The 19,805-nt window shown below is 50.6% G+C and overlaps 1 protein-coding gene across 4 annotated transcripts in view; it reads left to right on the top strand.

The window, feature by feature from the left end:
* Window positions 1–19,805, top strand: part of BRF1 (BRF1 general transcription factor IIIB subunit) — a 1,105,609-nt gene that overhangs the window by 619,120 nt on the left and 466,684 nt on the right. For all 4 annotated transcript variants that reach the window (XM_069638202.1, XM_069638201.1, XM_069638205.1 and 1 more), the window contains 2 exons: window positions 12,170–12,209; window positions 12,292–12,384. In XM_069638202.1, the coding sequence (XP_069494303.1) occupies window positions 12,170–12,209; window positions 12,292–12,384 (133 nt within the window). The remainder of the gene's footprint in view (window positions 1–12,169; window positions 12,210–12,291; window positions 12,385–19,805) is intronic.

The following is a 19,805-nucleotide window of genomic DNA, read 5'->3' as shown; positions in this document are numbered from 1 at the left end:
TGGGCATAGGAGTAACTAAAGGACACCAGGGTGTGTTCAGGCCACTGTCTCGCGGGAAGCCTAAGTGGTTCGCCTGGACCCTGGCCACTCCCACGGTTTATTGCAGAACAGTAGATGTAGAATAATAATGCAAGTTGATCCCATCAAAACCCAAAGCATTCCTCGTGAAATTTCGGGCACGATTCCGTGCAGTAAGCCCCAACCTCTGATGTGTGTTCCTGTGCCGCCTGGGCAGGGCGGGGAAGGCCTCTTTAGGGCGTCTCCACAGCTGGCTGTAGGCTTCTCCCTTCTGCTCTCCTTCGGGACCCAGGCCGCACAGCCGTTCAGCACAAGGGTCTCCTTTCTGCTTGGTGCCTTGCCTCGAGCTTCTTCCTGACTAGTTCTTCTTGTATTCCTCCCCATCACCTCCTGCATGTTCATCCCCTCCTGAGGTCTAGGACTTTCTCTCCACCTCCTTGACGCTGCGCCACCTGCATGTCCATCCCCTCCTGAGGTCTAGGACTTGCTCTCCACCTCCTTGACGCTGCGCCACCTGCATGTCCATCCCCTCCTGAGGTCTAAGACTTGCTCTCCACCTCCTTGACGCTGCGCCACCTGCATGTCCATCCCCTCCTGAGGTCTAGGACTTGCTCTCCACCTCCTTGACACTGCGGCACCACCTCCTTGACGCTGCGCCACCTGCATGTTCATCCCCTTCTGAGGTTTAGGACTTGCTCTCGCTGGATTCCCCCACCTCTTCTCTGCTACTAACACTCTTCCTGTGTCCACCTCCTCTTCTCTCCTCTCTTTACTTGCTCCACCCGTCTACTCCCTCTCCTCCATTCTCCAGCTTTTGGCAATTCTTTCATTTCACTGCTCAGGTCCCTTACCATCGCCCCGCCTGTGTCAGATCCCACCTCCATGTGACTATTTATAACCCTTCTCCTTAGACACCCGAAGGTATGTGGTGCCCCATTCTGCTGGCTATACACCACCTTCTCCTTAGACACCCGAAGGTATGTGGTGCCCCATTCTGCTGGCTATACACCACCTTCTCCTTAGGCACCCGAAGGTATGTGGTGCCCCATTCTGCTGGCTATACACCACCTTCTCCTTAGGCACCCGAAGGTATGTGGTGCCCCATTCTCCTGGCTATACACCACCTTCTCCTTAGGCACCCGAAGGTATGTGGTGCCCCATTCTCCTGGCTACGCACCACCTTCTCCTTAGACACCGAAGGTATGTGGTGCCCCATTCTCCTGGCTATACACCACCTTCTCCTTAGACACCCGAAGGTATGTGGTGCCCCATTCTCCTGGCTATACACGTTTTCCTTAGGCACCCGAAGGTATGTGGTGCCCCATTCCGCTGGCTATACACCACCTTCTCCTTAGACACCGAAGGTATGTGGTGCCCCATTCTCCTGGCTATACACCACCTTCTCCTTAGACACCGAAGGTATGTGTGCCCCATTCTCCTGGCTATACACCACCTTCTCCTTAGGCACCCGAAGGTATGTGGTGCCCCATTCTCCTGGCTATACACCACCTTCTCCTTAGGCACCCGAAGGTATGTGGTGCCCCATTCTCCTGGCTATACACCACCTTCTCTTTAGGCACCCCAGTGTTGGGTGTAACCACCTCGCTCATCTCTTCCAGCAGCTGGGCCCTCCTCCCGGGCTTCTCCCCCCAACCTCCTGTTTCCTGCTTCTCTCTTCCCTTCTGCAAGCCCTCACAGCCTCTCACTGCTTGCTGCACGCTGGCTCTGCCCCCCAGGCGCGCTCTTATCAGTATGGGGTCTCCCGGACCTCTGCATGGACGGTTTTCCTGCTTCCCTGCTCACAGACAGGAGCGATGGTCTGCCATCTTGGATTGTGAGGTGAGGGGGGCGTGTTCCTGCGAGTGAGAACTCGTACTCTGCCCATGTTCTACGTGCTTGCCGGTAGATTCTAAGGCTTCCTGGAATATCTTGTAAACGGTTTGGCGCCTATCATGGTGCTTCGGAGGCAATTAACACCGTGTTCTTCCTACACACACACACACAGCAGGGCCTCCACCCACTGAGATGCGTTGCCATCATAGTCCTGTTAAGGTAAATGCTGTTGTATGCATCTGTACACGCCACACTAAGCCTTTGCTGAATGATGTTATGTTATGTTAAAGGTACTTATGTAGCGCACCCTCACCAACGGAATTGGTCCCCAGGGGCTCTGGCGGATCTGTAAACGAGAAGGTGGGATGGGTTAGTCAGACCCTCCAGAAAATTGCGGCATGAAATGGAAAATTTTGCGGCACAAAAAAGAAAAAAATTGCGGCACACAACTGCGTTTTTTGCGGCATTTTCTAATGTTGAAAAATATATCTTTTAACATCTTTTTTAGCCTAAAACCAAGTAATTGCAAGGCTTTTGTTAGTGAGGAACAAAATGTTGTGTTCTGTGTGGCCACGCTCTGTAGGACAGCCAGGTCGAGTCACCACAGCCTAACATTTTGGATTGTGGTGGAGGAAGGGGGATACAGCCTGATGAGCTCCAAGGAAATGGTGCTGTGCCACTACTTCCAGCAGACAAGTGGAAAGCAAATAAACAGATAGGCTTGAATTCAAAAGTGTAACCCTGGTTGAAGCCCATAGGTTTGCTTTTCGCTTGTCCTATGACCCCAGGAGAGAGGGGGAACAACTCTACACTTCTCCATGGAAGGAATCCGTGAGGCCCAAGACACAGGGGCAATGTAGTGGCAGTAACGGCAAGCCCATAATACCTAGCCAAACAATGAACTCTCTTGGGTGGTCATCATTCCTTGGTTATGCCACCCACACATGGTGACTTAACACACCCACAAACAAAAATGACATCACAACACTACCAGGGGTCAAGTCCTACAAATTAAAGTGGGGGGACTCATCAACAAATGCAATGGCATGTGATGTCATCAGAAACTAGCATATCAAGGTGAAATAAGCATATATCATTAAATTGGCTTTGCATAACCACCAAAATTGCACAGGATGAATGGCATTTGCCTTTCATAAATTTAAACACCCAATTTTGTGCGTAATTGGTGTCATACAGCCCAGCCTTGATTGAAGGCTGGGCTGCATGATACAAACGCTCGTAGCTGTATTCGTTTCAAATTGCTTTACAATTATTGTAAAGCAATTTGAAATGAATACAGCTACGAGAGTCTTCAATTGGAATCATGCAGCCCAACCTTGATTCAAGGCTGGGCTGCATGATACAAACGCTTGTAGCTGTATTCGTTTTCAAATTGCTTTACAATTGGTATCATGCAGCCCATGATACCAATTGAAGACTCTCGTAGCTGCATTCGTTTCAAACTGCTTTACAATAATTGTAAAGCAATTTGAAACGAATATAGCTACGAGCGTTTATATCATGCAGCCCAGCCTTGAATGAAGGCTGGGCTGCATGATACCAATTGAAGACTCTCGTAGCTGTATTCGTTTCAAACTGCTTTACAATAATTGTAAAGCAATTTGAAACAAATACAGCTACTAGTGTTTGTATCATGCAGCCCAGCCTTGATTGATTTCAAATTGCTTTACAATAATTGTAAAGCAATTTGAAATTAATACAGCTACGAGAGTCTTCAATTGGTATCATGCAGCCCAGCCTTGTGGCTGGGCTGCATGATACCAATTGTAGACGAGCGGCAGAAAGCATTAAGTTTATGCTTTCTTTTCCGGCACTCGACAGGAAAGTAATTTACTTTCCTGTCGAGCGCCAGTAATGAAAACAGTCCAGTGGCCTCTTTGGGTGCTCTGAGTTGGGGGCAGATGAGCGGACAGGCCAGTGCTTACCTGGCTACGCTTCACCAACTTTGTCAGCTCGGCAGGGCGGGCACTCAAAGAGCCTTGGAGGTGCCTGGGGTCACAGCCAAATGCTGTGCAGCTCCCAGGCCTGCGTGACCCTCCCCCAATCCTGGGCCTGCAACGCAGAGCCGGAGGTGTTAACCCTCAAGCTGCTGCAATCAGCAGTCAGCTGTGTTCGCTCTAAATCATTAAATGAGTGCGAAAAAAGACACACTAAGCTAACATGTCTTTTTCGCGCTCATTTAATGATTTATAGCGGCAATTGCGGGAAATGGCAAATTTTGCGATTTCTTTTTTTTTTGCAAATCGCAAAATCGCCATAAGGTGGATGGTCTGGTTAGTAGGGTGAGGAGGGCGTAGGATAGAGGGGTGTGCTGTACTGTTGGCAGCTTCGGCTCGGTAGACACCGGGTGCTGAGCTTTGGTGCGAGCATTGGATCTTTCAGTCCGGGTGTGCTGTTGGTGCGGCTTATGTGTTGTTGCGGTGTTGTGGAGTGCGTGCTGCTTGTTGTGCGAGAGATGGTTGTGTGAGTTTTTTGTGATAGAAGTATGCAGGGAGTTTGAGCTTATATCGGTTAGTGGGTTAGTTTGGGGGAACTTTGAGGAATCGGCGCATAGGGTCATTCTACCTGCAGCCATTGCTCCAGTTTTTTGCTTTTTATGGTGAAGGCGGCTGAACGCTCTCCAGCTGAGTGACGGGCGTATTTCTCTAAAGTATGGCAGTGTGCTGAAAGTGAGGGTAATTCGGTATCCCCACATTTTATTGGAACGCCATGCATGCCCTAAATGACAAATGCGAGAACTAGGAAAGCTTGCCTCGCGCTAGCGTGTGATCCTGGACGCGCCATTTGCATCGTCGCTGGACTCTAGTTTCCTGATCGGGTCTGCACTACACAAGACTGCCATGTAAAGAGACAGCAACTGCAGTCATTTTGCACAATAGCGTGATGGGTAGAAACTCGCCCCCATATCATTGCTCATGGAACGCCCCTTTATATAAGGTTCTCTATTGAGGATGTGCCCAAGAAGCCCAGACAGGTCAAGATGACAGGCTTTCCCGGTGCAGTGAGCATGTGAGTGAGTTACTGCCCACACAGGTCAAGATGGCAGGCTTTCCCGGTGCAGTGAGCATGTGAGTGAGTTACTGCCCACACAGGTCAAGATGACAGGCTTTCCTGTGCAATGAACATGAGTGAGTTACTGCCCACACAGGTCAAGATGGCAGGCTTTCCCGGTGCAGTGAGCATGTGAGTGAGTTACTGACCACACAGGTCAAGATGACGGGCTTTCCCGGTGCAGTGAGCACGTGAGTGAGTTACTGCCCACACAGGTCAAGATGACAGGCTTTCCCGGTGCAGTGAGCGTGTGAGTGAGTTACTGCCCACACAGGTCAAGATGACAGGCTTTCCCAGTGCAGTGAGCGTGTGAGTGAGTTACTGCCCACACAGGTCAAGATGACGGGCTTTCCCGGTGCAGTGAGCGTGTGAGTGAGTTACTGCCCACCCAGGTCAAGATGACGGGCTTTCCCGGTGCAGTGAGCGTGTCAGTGAGTTACTGCCCACACAGGTCAAGATGACAGGCTTTCCCGGTGCAGTGAGCGTGTGAGTGAGTTACCTCCCACACAGGTCAAGATGACAGGATTTCCCGGTGCAGTGAGCACGTGAGTGAGTTACTGCCCACACAGGTCAAGATGACGGGCTTTCCCGGTGCAGTGAGCGTGTGAGTGAGTTACTGCCCACACAGGTCAAGATGACGGGCTTTCCCAGTGCAGTGAGCGTGTGAGTGAGTTACTGCCCACACAGGTCAAGATGATGGGCTTTCCCGGTGCAGTGAGCACGTGAGTGAGTTACTGCACACACAGGATGCAGTGAACACGTGAGTGAGTTGCTGCACACGCAGGTCAAGATGAAGGGCTTTCCCGGTGCAGTGAGCGTGTGAGTGTGTTTCTGCCCACACAGGTCAAGATGACGGGCTTTCCCGGTGCAGTGAGCGTGTGAGTGAGTTACTGCCCACACAGGTCAAGACGACAGGCTTTCCCGGTGCAGTGAGCATGTGAGTGAGTTACTGCCCACACAGGTCAAGATGACAGGCTTTCCCGTGCAATGAACATGAGTGAGTTACTGCCCACAAAGGTCAAGATGACAGGCTTTCCCGGTGCAGTGAGCATGTGAGTGAGTTACTGCCCACACAGGTCAAGACGACAGGCTTTCCCGGTGCAGTGAGCATGTGAGTTACTCCCCACACAGGTCAAGATGACGGGCTTTCCCAGTGCAGTGAGCATATGAGTGAGTTACTGCCCACACAGGTCAAGACGACAGGCTTTCCCGGTGCAGTGAGCATGTGAGGGAGCTACTGCACACACAGGTCAAGACGGGCTTTCCCGGTGCAGTGAGCACGAGAGTGAGTTACTGCCCACACAGGTCAAGATGACGGGCTTTCCCGGTGTAGTGAGCATGTGAGTGAGTTACTGCCCACACAGGTCAAGATGGGCTTTACCGGTGCAGTGAGCATGTGAGTGAGTTACTGCCCACACAGGTCAAGACGACGGGCATTCCCGGTGCAGTGAACATGTGAGTGAGTTACTGCCCACACAGGTCTAGACGACGACAGGCTTTCCCGGTGCAGTGAACACGTGAGTGAGTTACTGCCCTCACAGGTCAAGATGACAGGCTTTCCCGGTGCAGTGAGCGTGTGAGTGAGTTACTGCCCACACAGGTCAAGATGACAGACTTTCCCGGTGCAGTGAGCTTGTGAGTGAGTTACTGCACACACAGGTCAAGATGACTGGCTTTCCCGGTGCAGTGAGCATGTGAGTGAGTTACTGCCCACACCGGTCAAGATGACCGGCTTTCCCGGTGCAGTGAGCATGTGAGTGAGTTGCTGCACACCCAGGTCAAGATGATGGGCTTTCAAGATGCAATGTAAATGTGAGTTGCTGAACACACAGGGTGCAGTGAACACGTGAGTGAGTTGCTGCACACACAGGATGCAGTGAACACGTGAGTTACTACACCCACATGCCAAGATGACAGGCTTTCCCGGTGCAGTGAACACGTGAGGGAGTTACTGCACACACAGGATGCAGTGAACACGTGAGTGAGTTGCTGCACACACAGGTCAAGATGAAGGGCTTTCCCGATGCAGTGAAAATGTGAGTGAGTTGCTGCACACACAGGATGCAGTGAACATGTGAAAGAGTTGCTGCGCACACAGGTCAAAATGACAGGCTTTCCCGGTGCAGTGATCACGTTCGGGAGTTACTGCCCACACAGGATGCAGTGAACAAGTGAGTTACTGCACACACAGGTCAAAAAGACAGGCTTTCCTGTTGCAGTGAACATGTGAGTGAGTTACTGCACACACAGGATGCAGTGAACACGTGAGTTAGTTACTGCACACACAGGATGCAGTGAACACGTGAGTGAGTTTCTGCCCACACAAGTCAAGATGACAGGCTTTCCCGTGCAATGAACATGTGAGTGAGTTACTGCCCACACAGGTCAAGATGACAGGCTTTCCCGTGCAATGAACATGTGAGTGAGTTTCTGCCCACACAAGTCAAGATGACAGGCTTTCCAGATGCAGTGAACATGTGAGTGAGTTACTGCCCACACAGGTCAAGATGACAGGCTTTCCGGATGCAGTGAACATGTGAGTGAGTTACTGCCCACACAGGTCAAGATGACAGGCTTTCCAGATGCAGTGAACATGAGCGCTTTGGATTAAGGCGCTATATAAATACCACATCATTATCATTATGAGTGACTTGCTTCACACACAGGTCAAGATGACGAGCTTTCCCGGTGCAGTGAACAAGTGAGGGAGTTACTGCACACACAGGATGCAGGGAACACGTGAGTGCGTTACTGCACACACAGGTCAAGGTGACAGGCTTTCCCGGTGCAGTGAACATGTGAGGGAGTTACTGCACACACAGGATGCAGGGAACACTTGAGTGCGTTACTGCACACACAGGTCAAGATGACGAGCTTTCCCGGTGCAGTGAACACGTGAGGGAGTTACTGCACACACAGGATGCAGGGAACACGTGAGTGCGTTACTGCACTCACAGGTCAAGATGACAGGCTTTCCCGGTGCAGTGAACATGTGAGGGAGTTACTGCACACACACAGGATACAGTGAACACGTGAGTGCGTTACTGCGCACACAGGTCAAGATGACGAGCTTTCCCGGTGCAGTGAACACGTGAGGGAGTTATTGCACACACAGGATGCAGGGAACAGGTGAGTGCGTTACTGCACACACAGGTCAAGATGACAGGCTTTCCCGGTGCAGTGAGCATGTGAGTGAGTTACTGCCCACACAGGTCAAGATGACAGGCTTTCCCGTGCAATGAACATGAGTGAGTTACTGCCCACACAGGTCAAGATGGCAGGCTTTCCCGGTGCAGTGAGCATGTGAGTGAGTTACTGCCCACACAGGTCAAGATGACGGGCTTTCCCGGTGCAGTGAGCACGTGAGTGAGTTACTGCCCACACAGGTCAAGATGACAGGCTTTCCCGGTGCAGTGAGCGTGTGAGTGAGTTACTGCCCACACAGGTCAAGATGACAGGCTTTCCCGGTGCAGTGAGCGTGTGAGTGACTTACTGCCCACCCAGGTCAAGATGACGGGCTTTCCCGGTGCAGTGAGCGTGTGAGTGACTTACTGCCCACCCAGGTCAAGATGACGGGCTTTCCCGGTGCAGTGAGCGTGTGAGTGAGTTACTGCCCACACAGGTCAAGATGACAGGCTTTCCCGGTGCAGTGAGCGTGTGAGTGAGTTACTGCCCACACAGGTCAAGGTGACAGGATTTCCCGGTGCAGTGAGCACGTGAGTGAGTTACTGCCCACACAGGTCAAGATGACGGGCTTTCCCAGTGCAGTGAGCGTGTGAGTGAGTTACTGCCCACACAGGTCAAGATGACGGGCTTTCCCAGTGCAGTGAGCGTGTGAGTGAGTTACTGCCCACACAGGTCAAGATGACGGGCTTTCCCGGTGCAGTGAGCACGTGAGTGAGTTACTGCACACACAGGATGCAGTGAACACGTGAGTGAGTTGCTGCACACGCAGGTCAAGATGAAGGGCTTTCCCGGTGCAGTGAGCGTGTGAGTGAGTTACTGCCCACACAGGTCAAGATGACGGGCTTTCCCGGTGCAGTGAGCGTGTGAGTGAGTTACTGCCCACACAGGTCAAGATGACAGGCTTTCCCGGTGCACTGAGCACGTGAGTGAGTTACTGCCCACACAGGTCAAGATGACAGGCTTTCCCGGTGCAGTGAGCGTGTGAGTGAGTTACTGCCCACACAGGTCAAGATGACAGGCTTTCTCAGTGCAGTGAGCATGTGAGTGAGTTACTGCCTACACAGGTCAAGACAACAGGCTTCCCCGGTGCAGTGAGCATGTGAGTGAGTTACTGCCCACAAAGGTCAAGATGACAGGCTTTCCCGGTGCAGTGAGCATGTGAGTGAGTTACTGCCCACACAGGTCAAGACGACAGGCTTTCCCGGTGCAGTGAGCATGTGAGTTACTCCCCACACAGGTCAAGATGACAGGCTTTCCCGGTGCAGTGAGCATGTGAGGGAGCTACTGCACACACAGGTCAAGACGGGCTTTCCCGGTGCAGTGAGCACGAGAGTGAGTTACTGCCCACACAGGTCAAGATGACGGGCTTTCCCGGTGTAGTGAGCATGTGAGTGAGTTACTGCCCACACAGGTCAAGACGGGCTTTACCAGTGCAGTGAGCATGTGAGTGAGTTACTGCCCACACAGGTCAAGACGACGGGCATTCCCGGTGCAGTGAACATGTGAGTGAGTTACTGCCCACACAGGTCAAGACGACAGGCTTTCCCGTGCAACGAACATGTGAGTGCGTTACTGCCCACACAGGTCAAGACGACAGGCTTTCCCGGTGCAGTGAGCATGTGAGTGAGTTACTGCCCACACAGGTCAAGACGACGACAGGCTTTCCCGGTGCAGTGAACACGTGAGTGAGTTACTGCCCACACAGGTCAAGACGACAGGCTTTCCCGGTGCAGTGAACACGTGAGTGAGTTACTGCCCTCACAGGTCAAGATGACAGGCTTTCCCGGTGCAGTGAGCGTGTGAGTGAGTTACTGCCCACACAGGTCAAGATGACGGACTTTCCCGGTGCAGTGAGCGTGTGAGTGAGTTACTGCCCACACAGGTCAAGATGACTGGCTTTCCCGGTGCAGTGAGCATGTGAGTGAGTTACTGCCCACACCGGTCAAGATGACCGGCTTTCCCGGTGCAGTGAGCATGTGAGTGAGTTGCTGCACACCCAGGTCAAGATGATGGGCTTTCAAGATGCAATGTAAATGTGAGTTGCTGAACACACAGGGTGCAGTGAACACGTGAGTGAGTTGCTGCACACACAGGATGCAGTGAACACGTGAGTTACTACACCCACATGTCAAGATGACAGGCTTTCCCGGTGCAGTGAACACGTGAGGGAGTTACTGCACACACAGGATGCAGTGAACACGTGAGTGAGTTGCTGCACACACAGGTCAAGATGAAGGGCTTTCCCGATGCAGTGAACATGTGAGTGAGTTGCTGCACACACAGGATGCAGTGAACATGTGAAAGAGTTGCTGCGCATACAGGTCAAAATGACAGGCTTTCCCGGTGCAGTGATCACGCTCGGGAGTTACTGCCCACACAGGATGCAGTGAACAAGTGAGTTACTGCACACACAGGTCAAGACAACAGGCTTTCCCGTTGCAGTGAACATGTGAGTGAGTTACTGCACACACAGGATGCAGTGAACACGTGAGTTAGTTACTGCACACACAGGATGCAGTGAACACGTGAGTTAGTTACTGCACACACAGGATGCAGTGAACACGTGAGTGAGTTTCTGCCCACACAAGTCAAGATGACAGGCTTTCCAGATGCAGTGAACATGTGAGTGAGTTACTGCCCACATAGGTCAAGATGACAGGCTTTCCAGATGCAGTGAACATGAGCGCTTTGGATTAAGGCGCTATATAAATACCACATCATTATCATTATGAGTGACTTGCTTCACACACAGGTCAAGATGACGAGCTTTCCCGGTGCAGTGAACACGTGAGGGAGTTACTGCACACACAGGATGCAGGGAACACGTGAGTGCGTTACTGCACACACAGGTCAAGGTGACGGGCTTTCCCGGTGCAGTGAACATGTGAGGGAGTTACTGCACACACAGGATGCAGGGAACACTTGAGTGCGTTACTGCACACACAGGTCAAGATGACTAGCTTTCCCGGTGCAGTGAACACGTGAGGGAGTTATTGCACACACAGGATGCAGGGAACAGGTGAGTGCGTTACTGCACTCACAGGTCAAGATGACAGGCTTTCCCGGTGCAGTGAACACGTGAGGGAGTTACTGCACACACAGGTCAAGATGACAGGCTTTCCCGGTGCAGTGAACACGTGAGGGAGTTACTGCACACACACAGGATACAGTGAACACGTGAGTGCGTTACTGCGCACACAGGTCAAGATGACGGGCTTTCCCGGTGCAGTGAACACGTGAGGGAGTTATTGCACACACAGGATGCAGGGAACAGGTGAGTGCGTTACTGCACACACAGGTCAAGATGACAGGCTTTCCCGGTGCAGTGAACACGTGAGGGAGTTACTGCACATACAAGATGCAGGGAACACGTGAGTGGGTTACTGCACACACAGGTCAAGATGACTGGCTTTCCCGGGTCAGTGAACACGTGAGGGAGTTACTGCACACACACAGGATGCAGGGAACATGTGAGTGCGTTACTGCGCACACAGGTCAAGATGACAGGCTTTCCCGGTGCAGTGAACATGTGAAGATGACAGGCTTTCCCGGTGCAGTGAACATGTGAAGATGACAGGCTTTCCTGGTGTAATGAACATATGAGTGAGTTACTGCGCACGCAGGATGCAGTGAACATGTGAGTGAGCTGCTGGCCTTTGTTTCTAGTTCAGCCACCACGCGCCAGATGAGCGTGCTCGGAGGCCTTGTCAATGCTGCCTCTTTTTCCTGCTGCTCTGTTCATCTTTGTGTGAGTGTTTCCGGACAGGCCATTGGCTCCTGGGGGAAATGATGTAATGACCTCCCCTCCGGCTTTGTTTATTGAATTCTGCAAGTGCTTCCTCGTCTGTGAGTGGCCCCGGAGGCCGGGGACATTTCCCAGTGTTTCTGCAGTGTCTCCCAGCCCCGCCTAGCTTCCTTCCCTTGGTTAATCTTTCACACCCTGTGCTTTCCCTTCCTTGCTTGCAGGAAGGCCCTGCGTGGCGAGGGCAGCGGGGCTCTGGGAACACGAGGAATAGCAGTGCCCTGTGCAGCATTCATCCCAATTTCTCTATTCTTTCAGCTGGAGCAGGAGTTGGCGAAGAAGCTCGATGACGTTGTAGGTGTGTATATGTGGCAGCTCAGCGTATTGAGGACTTAATAATGGTGCATTATTGGGTGTTAATGCCTCTGTTTCTTCTGCAGGTGAAATCACAAGCTATCAGGACGAGATCGAGAATGAGCTGGAGCTGAGTCGGCCCAAGGCTAAAGGGGTGTACGCGGCCTATGGCAAGGACGGTAGGTGTGCAGTGCCAGCGTGCAGTGCCACGAGTGAGGTCATGCAGCCAGGTCAGCACCTGCAAGGGATGTATGCGTCCTAGGGTGAGGGCGGTAGGTATGCAGTGCCTGGGTGCAGTGCCTGTGCAGTGCCACGAGTGAGGTCATGCAGCCAGGTCAGCACCTGCAAGGCGTGTATGCGTCCTAGGGTGAGGGCGGTAGGTGTGCAGTTCCACGAGTGAGGTCATGCAGCCAGGTCAGCACCTGCAGGGGATGTATGAGTCCTATGGTAAGGGCGTTAGGTGTGGTCGGATCAGCACCCGCCCCTGGTCACGTGATGGCTAGCCATTTCGCCTTTAGCGCACTAAGATTCTTAATGTTCATTTTCCAGTGTTTCTACTGCTTTTTTTTCTTGCAAACGCTTTTCAATATGATCTAAGTATTAATGATATTATACTATCCTCTCAAACAACCTGAAAAATACAACACAAGTATTATTATTGGGCAACCTCAACCTGGGATTTAACGATCTACTCGATAAACATGCCATCTCCACTACTATATCCTGTCTGAATTAGGTCTGACCCAAAAAATGAATACGCCCACCTACAAATAAGGGAGAATATTAGACTGGGTAGCTGATTCTAACTGTAACGTCAACATCAACTCCATCACCCCACAAATATGGACGGACCACTCCGTACTGTCATTCACACTCACCACAACTAGACCCTTCCCGCTACTTATTCCCACAGCTCCACCCACCTTAACTAGGAACAAAAACGAATATTACAGCAGACAGACTCATTCCTCTCAACCTCCCTACTCTCAAACCTCTGCCTAAAAGTACCGACCCTGGCACACTGGTTGATGAGCATAATAAAATCGTGACAACGACTTTACCATCGCCCCTCTCAAACTGAGACAAAGCAAGCCAAAAGCTCATCTGAATAAGTGGTTTACCCCACATCTAAAAAAAACTTACGCCAACAAAAAAAAGAAGCAGTGAGGCTTTATGGCGATTACTCGCATCAGAAGAAAATAGAATCAAACTCGCCAACATCTCCTTGTGCAAAAAAGAAATCAGCCTGGCTAAACGAGATTCCTACAACAACCGTATCTCGCAAGCTAATTCCAGTATGAAGGGATTATTTATTATCTTAAAAGAATTAGAGACCCGTATCCCCATGCCAGGCTCCTGCACTACAGCTAAAACGTGGTGTTCTGACATCCAATATGCGCTCTCTAACAAAGTAACCACCCTCCAAAACAAAATAGCCCACAAAAAAGCATCTTTACCTCCTTATCTCCCACCAATAACACCCCTCTGACCCCCAGCCATTTGCTTTAACTTCTCTAAAACGACTATCCTTGAGGTAGAAAGAGGTATACTCTCACTCAAACCCTCTAATTGTCAGTGCAACCTCTGCCCAGCCCAGCTTATCAAGGACCTAGCTCCCTTCATTTCTTAGCTCATTAAGCTTCATTTACCTGCGGCACCATCCCCGCCAACCTGAGCATGGGTGCTCCTTTTAGCATGGGTGCTCCCATTGCTAAAAAAACAAACGTTCGACCCCTCGATACCAACTAACTACCGGCCCATTACGACAGTTCCTTTTCTTTTCAAATTTTTGGATAAGGTGGCATACCTACAAATTCAGAAATACTTGGAACTACACCACCTTTTAGGAGCACGCCAATCACGCTTCCGTCCCCAACACGGCACAGAAATGGCCCTTATCGACCTCAAGGCCAAGGTTGACGAACTAAAGGACAAGGGAAAATCCGCCCTCCTTCTCCTCCTTGACCTCTCAGCTGTATTTGACCTGGTGGACCACAAGGTCTTATGCAGACACCTAGATACAGCTGTACACTTCTCTAAGCAGGCCATAGTCTGGATTGAGTCTTTCTTAAGCGATATGACTGAGGGTCTTCTCTCCCATCCCCATTAGAAGCGGGGTGCCCCAGGGATCTTGCGTCTCACCGACTCTGTACAACATATGCACTAAGCCCCTCTTCGACGATCTGGACCATCTTGGTATCGCCTACACTAACTGAGCAGATGATACTCTGATTATCCTCCCGTTTTCTGGGGATTATGATGAGGATTTGGCCTTGGTGAATAGTTTACCTCATCATCCAGGCCTGGATGGCAACTCATGGTCTATGCCTGAATGATGATAAAGCAGAGATAATCATCTTGGGTACCCCTACCATCCTCAGAAAGCTTGGCCATGAATAGTCCTCTTTTATAATCGATGGAAACCTCATCAAAGTGGCCAATGAGGTAAACACGCTAGGCTCCTACGTTGACTCCACTCTCACCTTCACTTAACAAGTGGACGCTCCAGCATCCACTACCTCTTACACTTGCAAGCTTATTAGAGCCGGTAAGTCTTTCCTTTTCAGTAACAGTTGCATCGTCCTGGCCAGAGCCCTTATTCTGTCACGGCTCGATTACTGCAACACCCTCTACATTGGCTCCAACAAATGCACCATCAGGAGAATTCAAACGCTCAAAAACAATGCACTCAGAACGGCCCTTGGCGTAGCTAGGAGAGACCATATCTCCGAAATCAGGCGACAAAACAATTGGCTTTCAACTAACTACAAAATCCGGCTAAAAACTGTTGCTGATTCATAATGCCCTGCACAACGCTGCACCTAGCTATCTCTCCGAGAGATTCCACAGAAGGTCCTCAGCTGGACCCACGAGACTAATCAACACTAACGGTCTCTCCATCCCTAGATTTACATTATCTAAGGTCGGCGGCAGCAGCTTTCCTGTCCAGCGGCCCAGCTATGGATCTCTTTGCTGCCCTCCCTCCGAGAGGATCAATCTTACCTAAACCTTAGACATAACTGTCTTAACTTGCTCAAATCAAATGATCATTAAGTCCTGTACCCTCTGATACACAGTCATGTATGATGCTGCCTCAATGTTTTAAACAGCGGGTCTCCACGCCTCTGCCATCTTGTATGTAATGTTATGTACTGCTACCGATGCCTTATTTTCCCTATATTTTGTTTGCCATTTTAATTTATTTCTGTAACCTAATCTGTGAATATCCTTGTAACTTCTGCGCCCTGATACCTTCGGGTCTGGCGCACAATACAAATAAAAAACAATACAATACAATGATCATAGTGCTATTTTCTGCAATAACACACACCCTGCCTGCTGTGCCCATACTGTGCCTCGCCACAGCATACGTAGCAGTTGCTGGCCACACATCCCGCTGAAAGGCTTGCCTGTACTTATCTTGTATATAACTCTCCTCTGGGTCCTCTTTTTCTATTTATTCATGGTGCTTATTATTCAGTGTCACTGATGCGCCCTCTCAAATGGTAAATCCATTGGGAAACAATGCCTGCTTTGCCAGTCTGTGAGTTATTTGCGTGGGCCTTCACAGAGGAAGTTGCATCTTTGTCACGTGTTATGGGTCCCACTCTGGGGTGGAAGTGTGTTACAGGCGGCTTCATCCTTTCTCCTGCATGGAGGGAGATGTAGGTGGAAAGACTCAGGCATGAAAGGAGTTTCCAGAAACCACTCCAGAGACCTACTTCAATTCTGGCAGCTGTGACCTGGTCAGAGACCAGACAATGTCAAGGGGAATGGGGGGGGGGGCTCTATTTACCTGGAGCGGGAGGCTGTGTGCCGGAGCCAGGCCTGTCCCCGATGTGGGGTGTTGGAGTCCCACTCTTCATCATCCCAAATTTACCAAACCACTTGATGGCAAGCATTTTATCTCTTGTTTTTCAGGACCGCCAAGACTCGAATCCCGTGTAGTGAGAAGAGAGCGCGCAGCCTACCAGCGAGAGACACGGTGGACAACAGCAAGCTAGCGGAACATTGATTCGCACAGAGATCCGGTGGTCAAAAGCAAGCTGGCAGAACATTGATTAGCACAGAGATCCGGTGGTCAACAGCAAGCTGGCGGAACATTGTTTATCACAGAGATCCGGTGGTCAACAGCAAGCTAGCAGAACATTGATTAGCACAGAGATCCGGTGGTCAACAGCAAGCTAGCAGAACATTGAATAGCACAGAGAGCCGGTGGTCAACAGCAAGCTAGCGGAACATTGATTAGCACAGGCCAGCAATCCAGATGCTTGTCCCACACTACATAGAAACTCTGAAACAGACCATTCAATGAGTGGTTGATGTGTGGCTTAATGGGTGCTATGTGGTTTCTGATGTCTCTAATCTGGTCCTTGGGGTAGATAAGGCATGGATTGGTACAGGAAACTAGCTGAGAACAAGAACCAATAGAAGAGGTGTAGGTGGGTAAAAGGTGGATCTGCAGAATGGGTCAGTGTGAGGGTTTGGGTGATCTCAAGGGAGCAGAGGGCAGACCAAGTACCCAGGTGGAGAACAGTGTAAGATGATCATATAGAGTGTTTGCAATGTGAGGTATTGACTGGTTAAAAATGTGATACTTGGTTGTGAAAGTGCATGTATGGTGAATAGGGTGATTGGGTTAGATTAAGTGGGAGAGTAGGAGAATAAGCAAGTCTGGGTGATGGTGAGTGAGAGTGAAAGGAGGGTGACTGCGGGAGAAGGAGGGACAGAGTATAGTGGTAGTGTGCAGAATGTTTGAGAGGAGAGAGTATCAGAGTAGTGGGAGGAGAGAGTAGTGGTGAAGGAGGGGTAGAGAGAAAAACATTGGTCGGACAGAGTGCACGAGGGGGAGAGAATACAGTGGGAGGTAGGGAAGGGGAAAGATCGAGAAGGAAGGAAAGAAAGGAAGGAACATCAGGGGAAAAGAGTTGGAAGGGGAAAAGAGTTGGAGGGTGTGAGGAAGAGGAGGATCGAGTGAGACCTGGGTGGTTGGGACGGCGCCACGATCTGATCTTATTTATTTTGTGGGACCCGGGTTAGGATCTGCCTAGAAGTCCCTGGAGGGAGTGAGAAAGAGTGTTGTATGAATGGTGCTTTGCAGTTCATGCCACTGTATGGCATTGCTTCTCATTCTTTAAACATGTCAATGCAGGAAACCTGATAGGAACATGTTTTTCTTAAGGAGCTTTGAGGTTTGAGTAGTCACATGAAGCCATATTTGACCCTGCTTCTTTTCTACCGCAAACTAGGCCCGGTTGGGATGGTCTGTTATGTTGCTTGGTTTGAAGCCAGAGGAGCTCTCAATGAGACTCTTGGGCCACCAGTGCCTGGATATGAAGAAGGAATGGTCATCTGCGGTGGTGCATGGCCCGCCATTCTCCCTCATTGAAATGGAGAACCAGAGTGCAGCAGGTGGCGGGTGACGCGTGACTTGCCTGGGGGTTCAGAGCCGCTAAACATGTTTCCATGCTTCCCTTTAGAAGCATAACATGAATGCTACAGTCGAAAACATCCTTTAAGCACTAGTGACAGCCTCAATAACACACACAAGGTCTTGGGGACAGTTCACAGGTTTTTATTAAACTTTATGGGGTGGTCAAACTAATGGTCGACTCTCTTTCTCATCTGCCCGTGGGCTCTCCTCACCATAACCCAGGCTTCCCTGAACCCAATATGATAGTTATCCAAGATCGGTAACCCCTACAATCTAAAAGCTGCCTGGCTATGGTTGGAGCCCTAAAGGTCTGAGCATTATCTGTTTGTTTATAGAGCGCACCGAGCCGTCAGGCATTTGGGCGCTTGCAAAAATGTTGGTTACAGGAGCATAATCAAAGATCGGGAATACAGTATAAGACAAAGTACAGATACAATTTACAGGCATATATACATGCAGGATAAGTACAGAATATACATGTATACAGTTCATGGTGAGGACATTGGTGGTTATTAGCGTGTAGCCATTGTTTTTCTAATTGGTTTTTACAACATACAAAACACAACCAACACACCCGACTGTCGCGATAACTTCCAACATGGCAATCGCTTTATGTTACATATTGCATTCACCCCTCTCCCCCCCCCTTTAACTCGAGCTTCCCCTCATTGCCCTCATTCCCCTCATTGCCTTAACTTCATCTAATCCGGAGGCAAATCCCCCCGTCATGTCTACTAGTATCACTTTCGTTGGAGTCGACGATGGAAGATCCCGCCAGTATGGCAACCACTTGCCTCCAAGCTATAAGTGGGCCCACTTCCTCTTCCCCACTCCTACTGACTGCATCGTACCACGCCGTGGTCTCAGCGTCAGCCCATTTCACGATGTCATTCCACCACGCTTCCAATCTGGGCCTGTGAGCTACTTTCCACCCCATGGCTATTTCCTTTTGGCCAGGATGTATACCAGGTCCTTGAGTTTACTGACGTGTTTTAAATTCCGTGGTCTGGCAAATCCTCCCCAACATGCATGCCCATACAGATTCCACATCCAACTTAATCCCCTTCTCGGATAATCGTAGCTTGACTTCTCCCCAAAATCTCATCACCTCCGGGCAGGCCAGAACATATGGATTATCCCGGCATCCACCTCCCCGCACCTGGGGTATTTTTGTACATCTGGGCCCCCAAATCTGGCAATCCTTGGGGTGGCGGGTCATGTATGCCCTGTGTGCGACATATAACTGCATCTGATGAAACCTGGCATTTCTGGACACCTTTTTGTGTTATCTCTGGGCTCTCTCCCACTGTCTGTCTAGAAAGGGTTCTCCCGCATCTTCCTCCCACTCTTTTCTCAATTGGGGTGGCTCCTTGCTCACTCTAGACATCAATACTTCATATATCCGAGATATCTCATGCCCTCCCTCCGAGATATCGTACATTGTCTCTATGGCTGCATCCGGCTGCTCCGCCATTGCTGCCTCGGACCACGTCTTCTTTACTCGTTTGATTATTCCCGTGTACGTAATTTACTGCCCACTGTGTACCCCCATATCCTCCACTATCGCATGAAAATCCAGTGCCTTCCCTTCTTGTCTTATATCTCCCAGGGTCGCCAGGCCCACCGGTTCCCAGTATTTGCGGATCCCTCTCCTCAGTTGCTCATCCGCCCCGCATAGCGCCACAAGTGGCACCTGCGGGGAGCTAGAGGTCTGGCTCCTCACCACCCAGCACGCCTTACGCCACGTTTCCCAGCCCAATACCAGTAAACCCGGACGCCCCTGCAGCTCTGATTTAGGTAACCATATTAGTGCTTTTAGGAAGTAGGGTTCGCATTCGCCTCTAAGCAGTCTGGATGCCGCCGTCTCGTCTTCCGACAGCTATCTAGCCACATATTGTAGCAGCCCTGCCAGGTGGTATATCTCTAAGTTCGGCAGTCTAATGCCTGCTCTATCGTGCATATTCTGCAGTTTCCATATGGCTATTCTGTTCCTAGAGTTATGCCATATGAAGCCTCGACATAGCCTCTGGAGTTTGCTGAAGGAACGTCTAGGCAGCATGCACGGGATGTTTGCAAAGTAATGTAGCAGCCTGGGTAGGACCACCATTTTGAGCAGGGCCGCCCTCCCCACCATGTCTAGGGGGAGTTTTGCCCAGAACTGCATGC

The sequence above is a fragment of the Ambystoma mexicanum genome, chromosome 14 (assembly GCF_040938575.1).
Source record: "Ambystoma mexicanum isolate Mex_15411 chromosome 14, UKY_AmexF1_1, whole genome shotgun sequence".
In the NCBI taxonomy this organism is placed as follows: domain Eukaryota; kingdom Metazoa; phylum Chordata; class Amphibia; order Caudata; family Ambystomatidae; genus Ambystoma; species Ambystoma mexicanum.
Note: the sequence above shows the minus strand (reverse complement) of the source record. Positions and strands in the feature narration are given on the sequence as shown.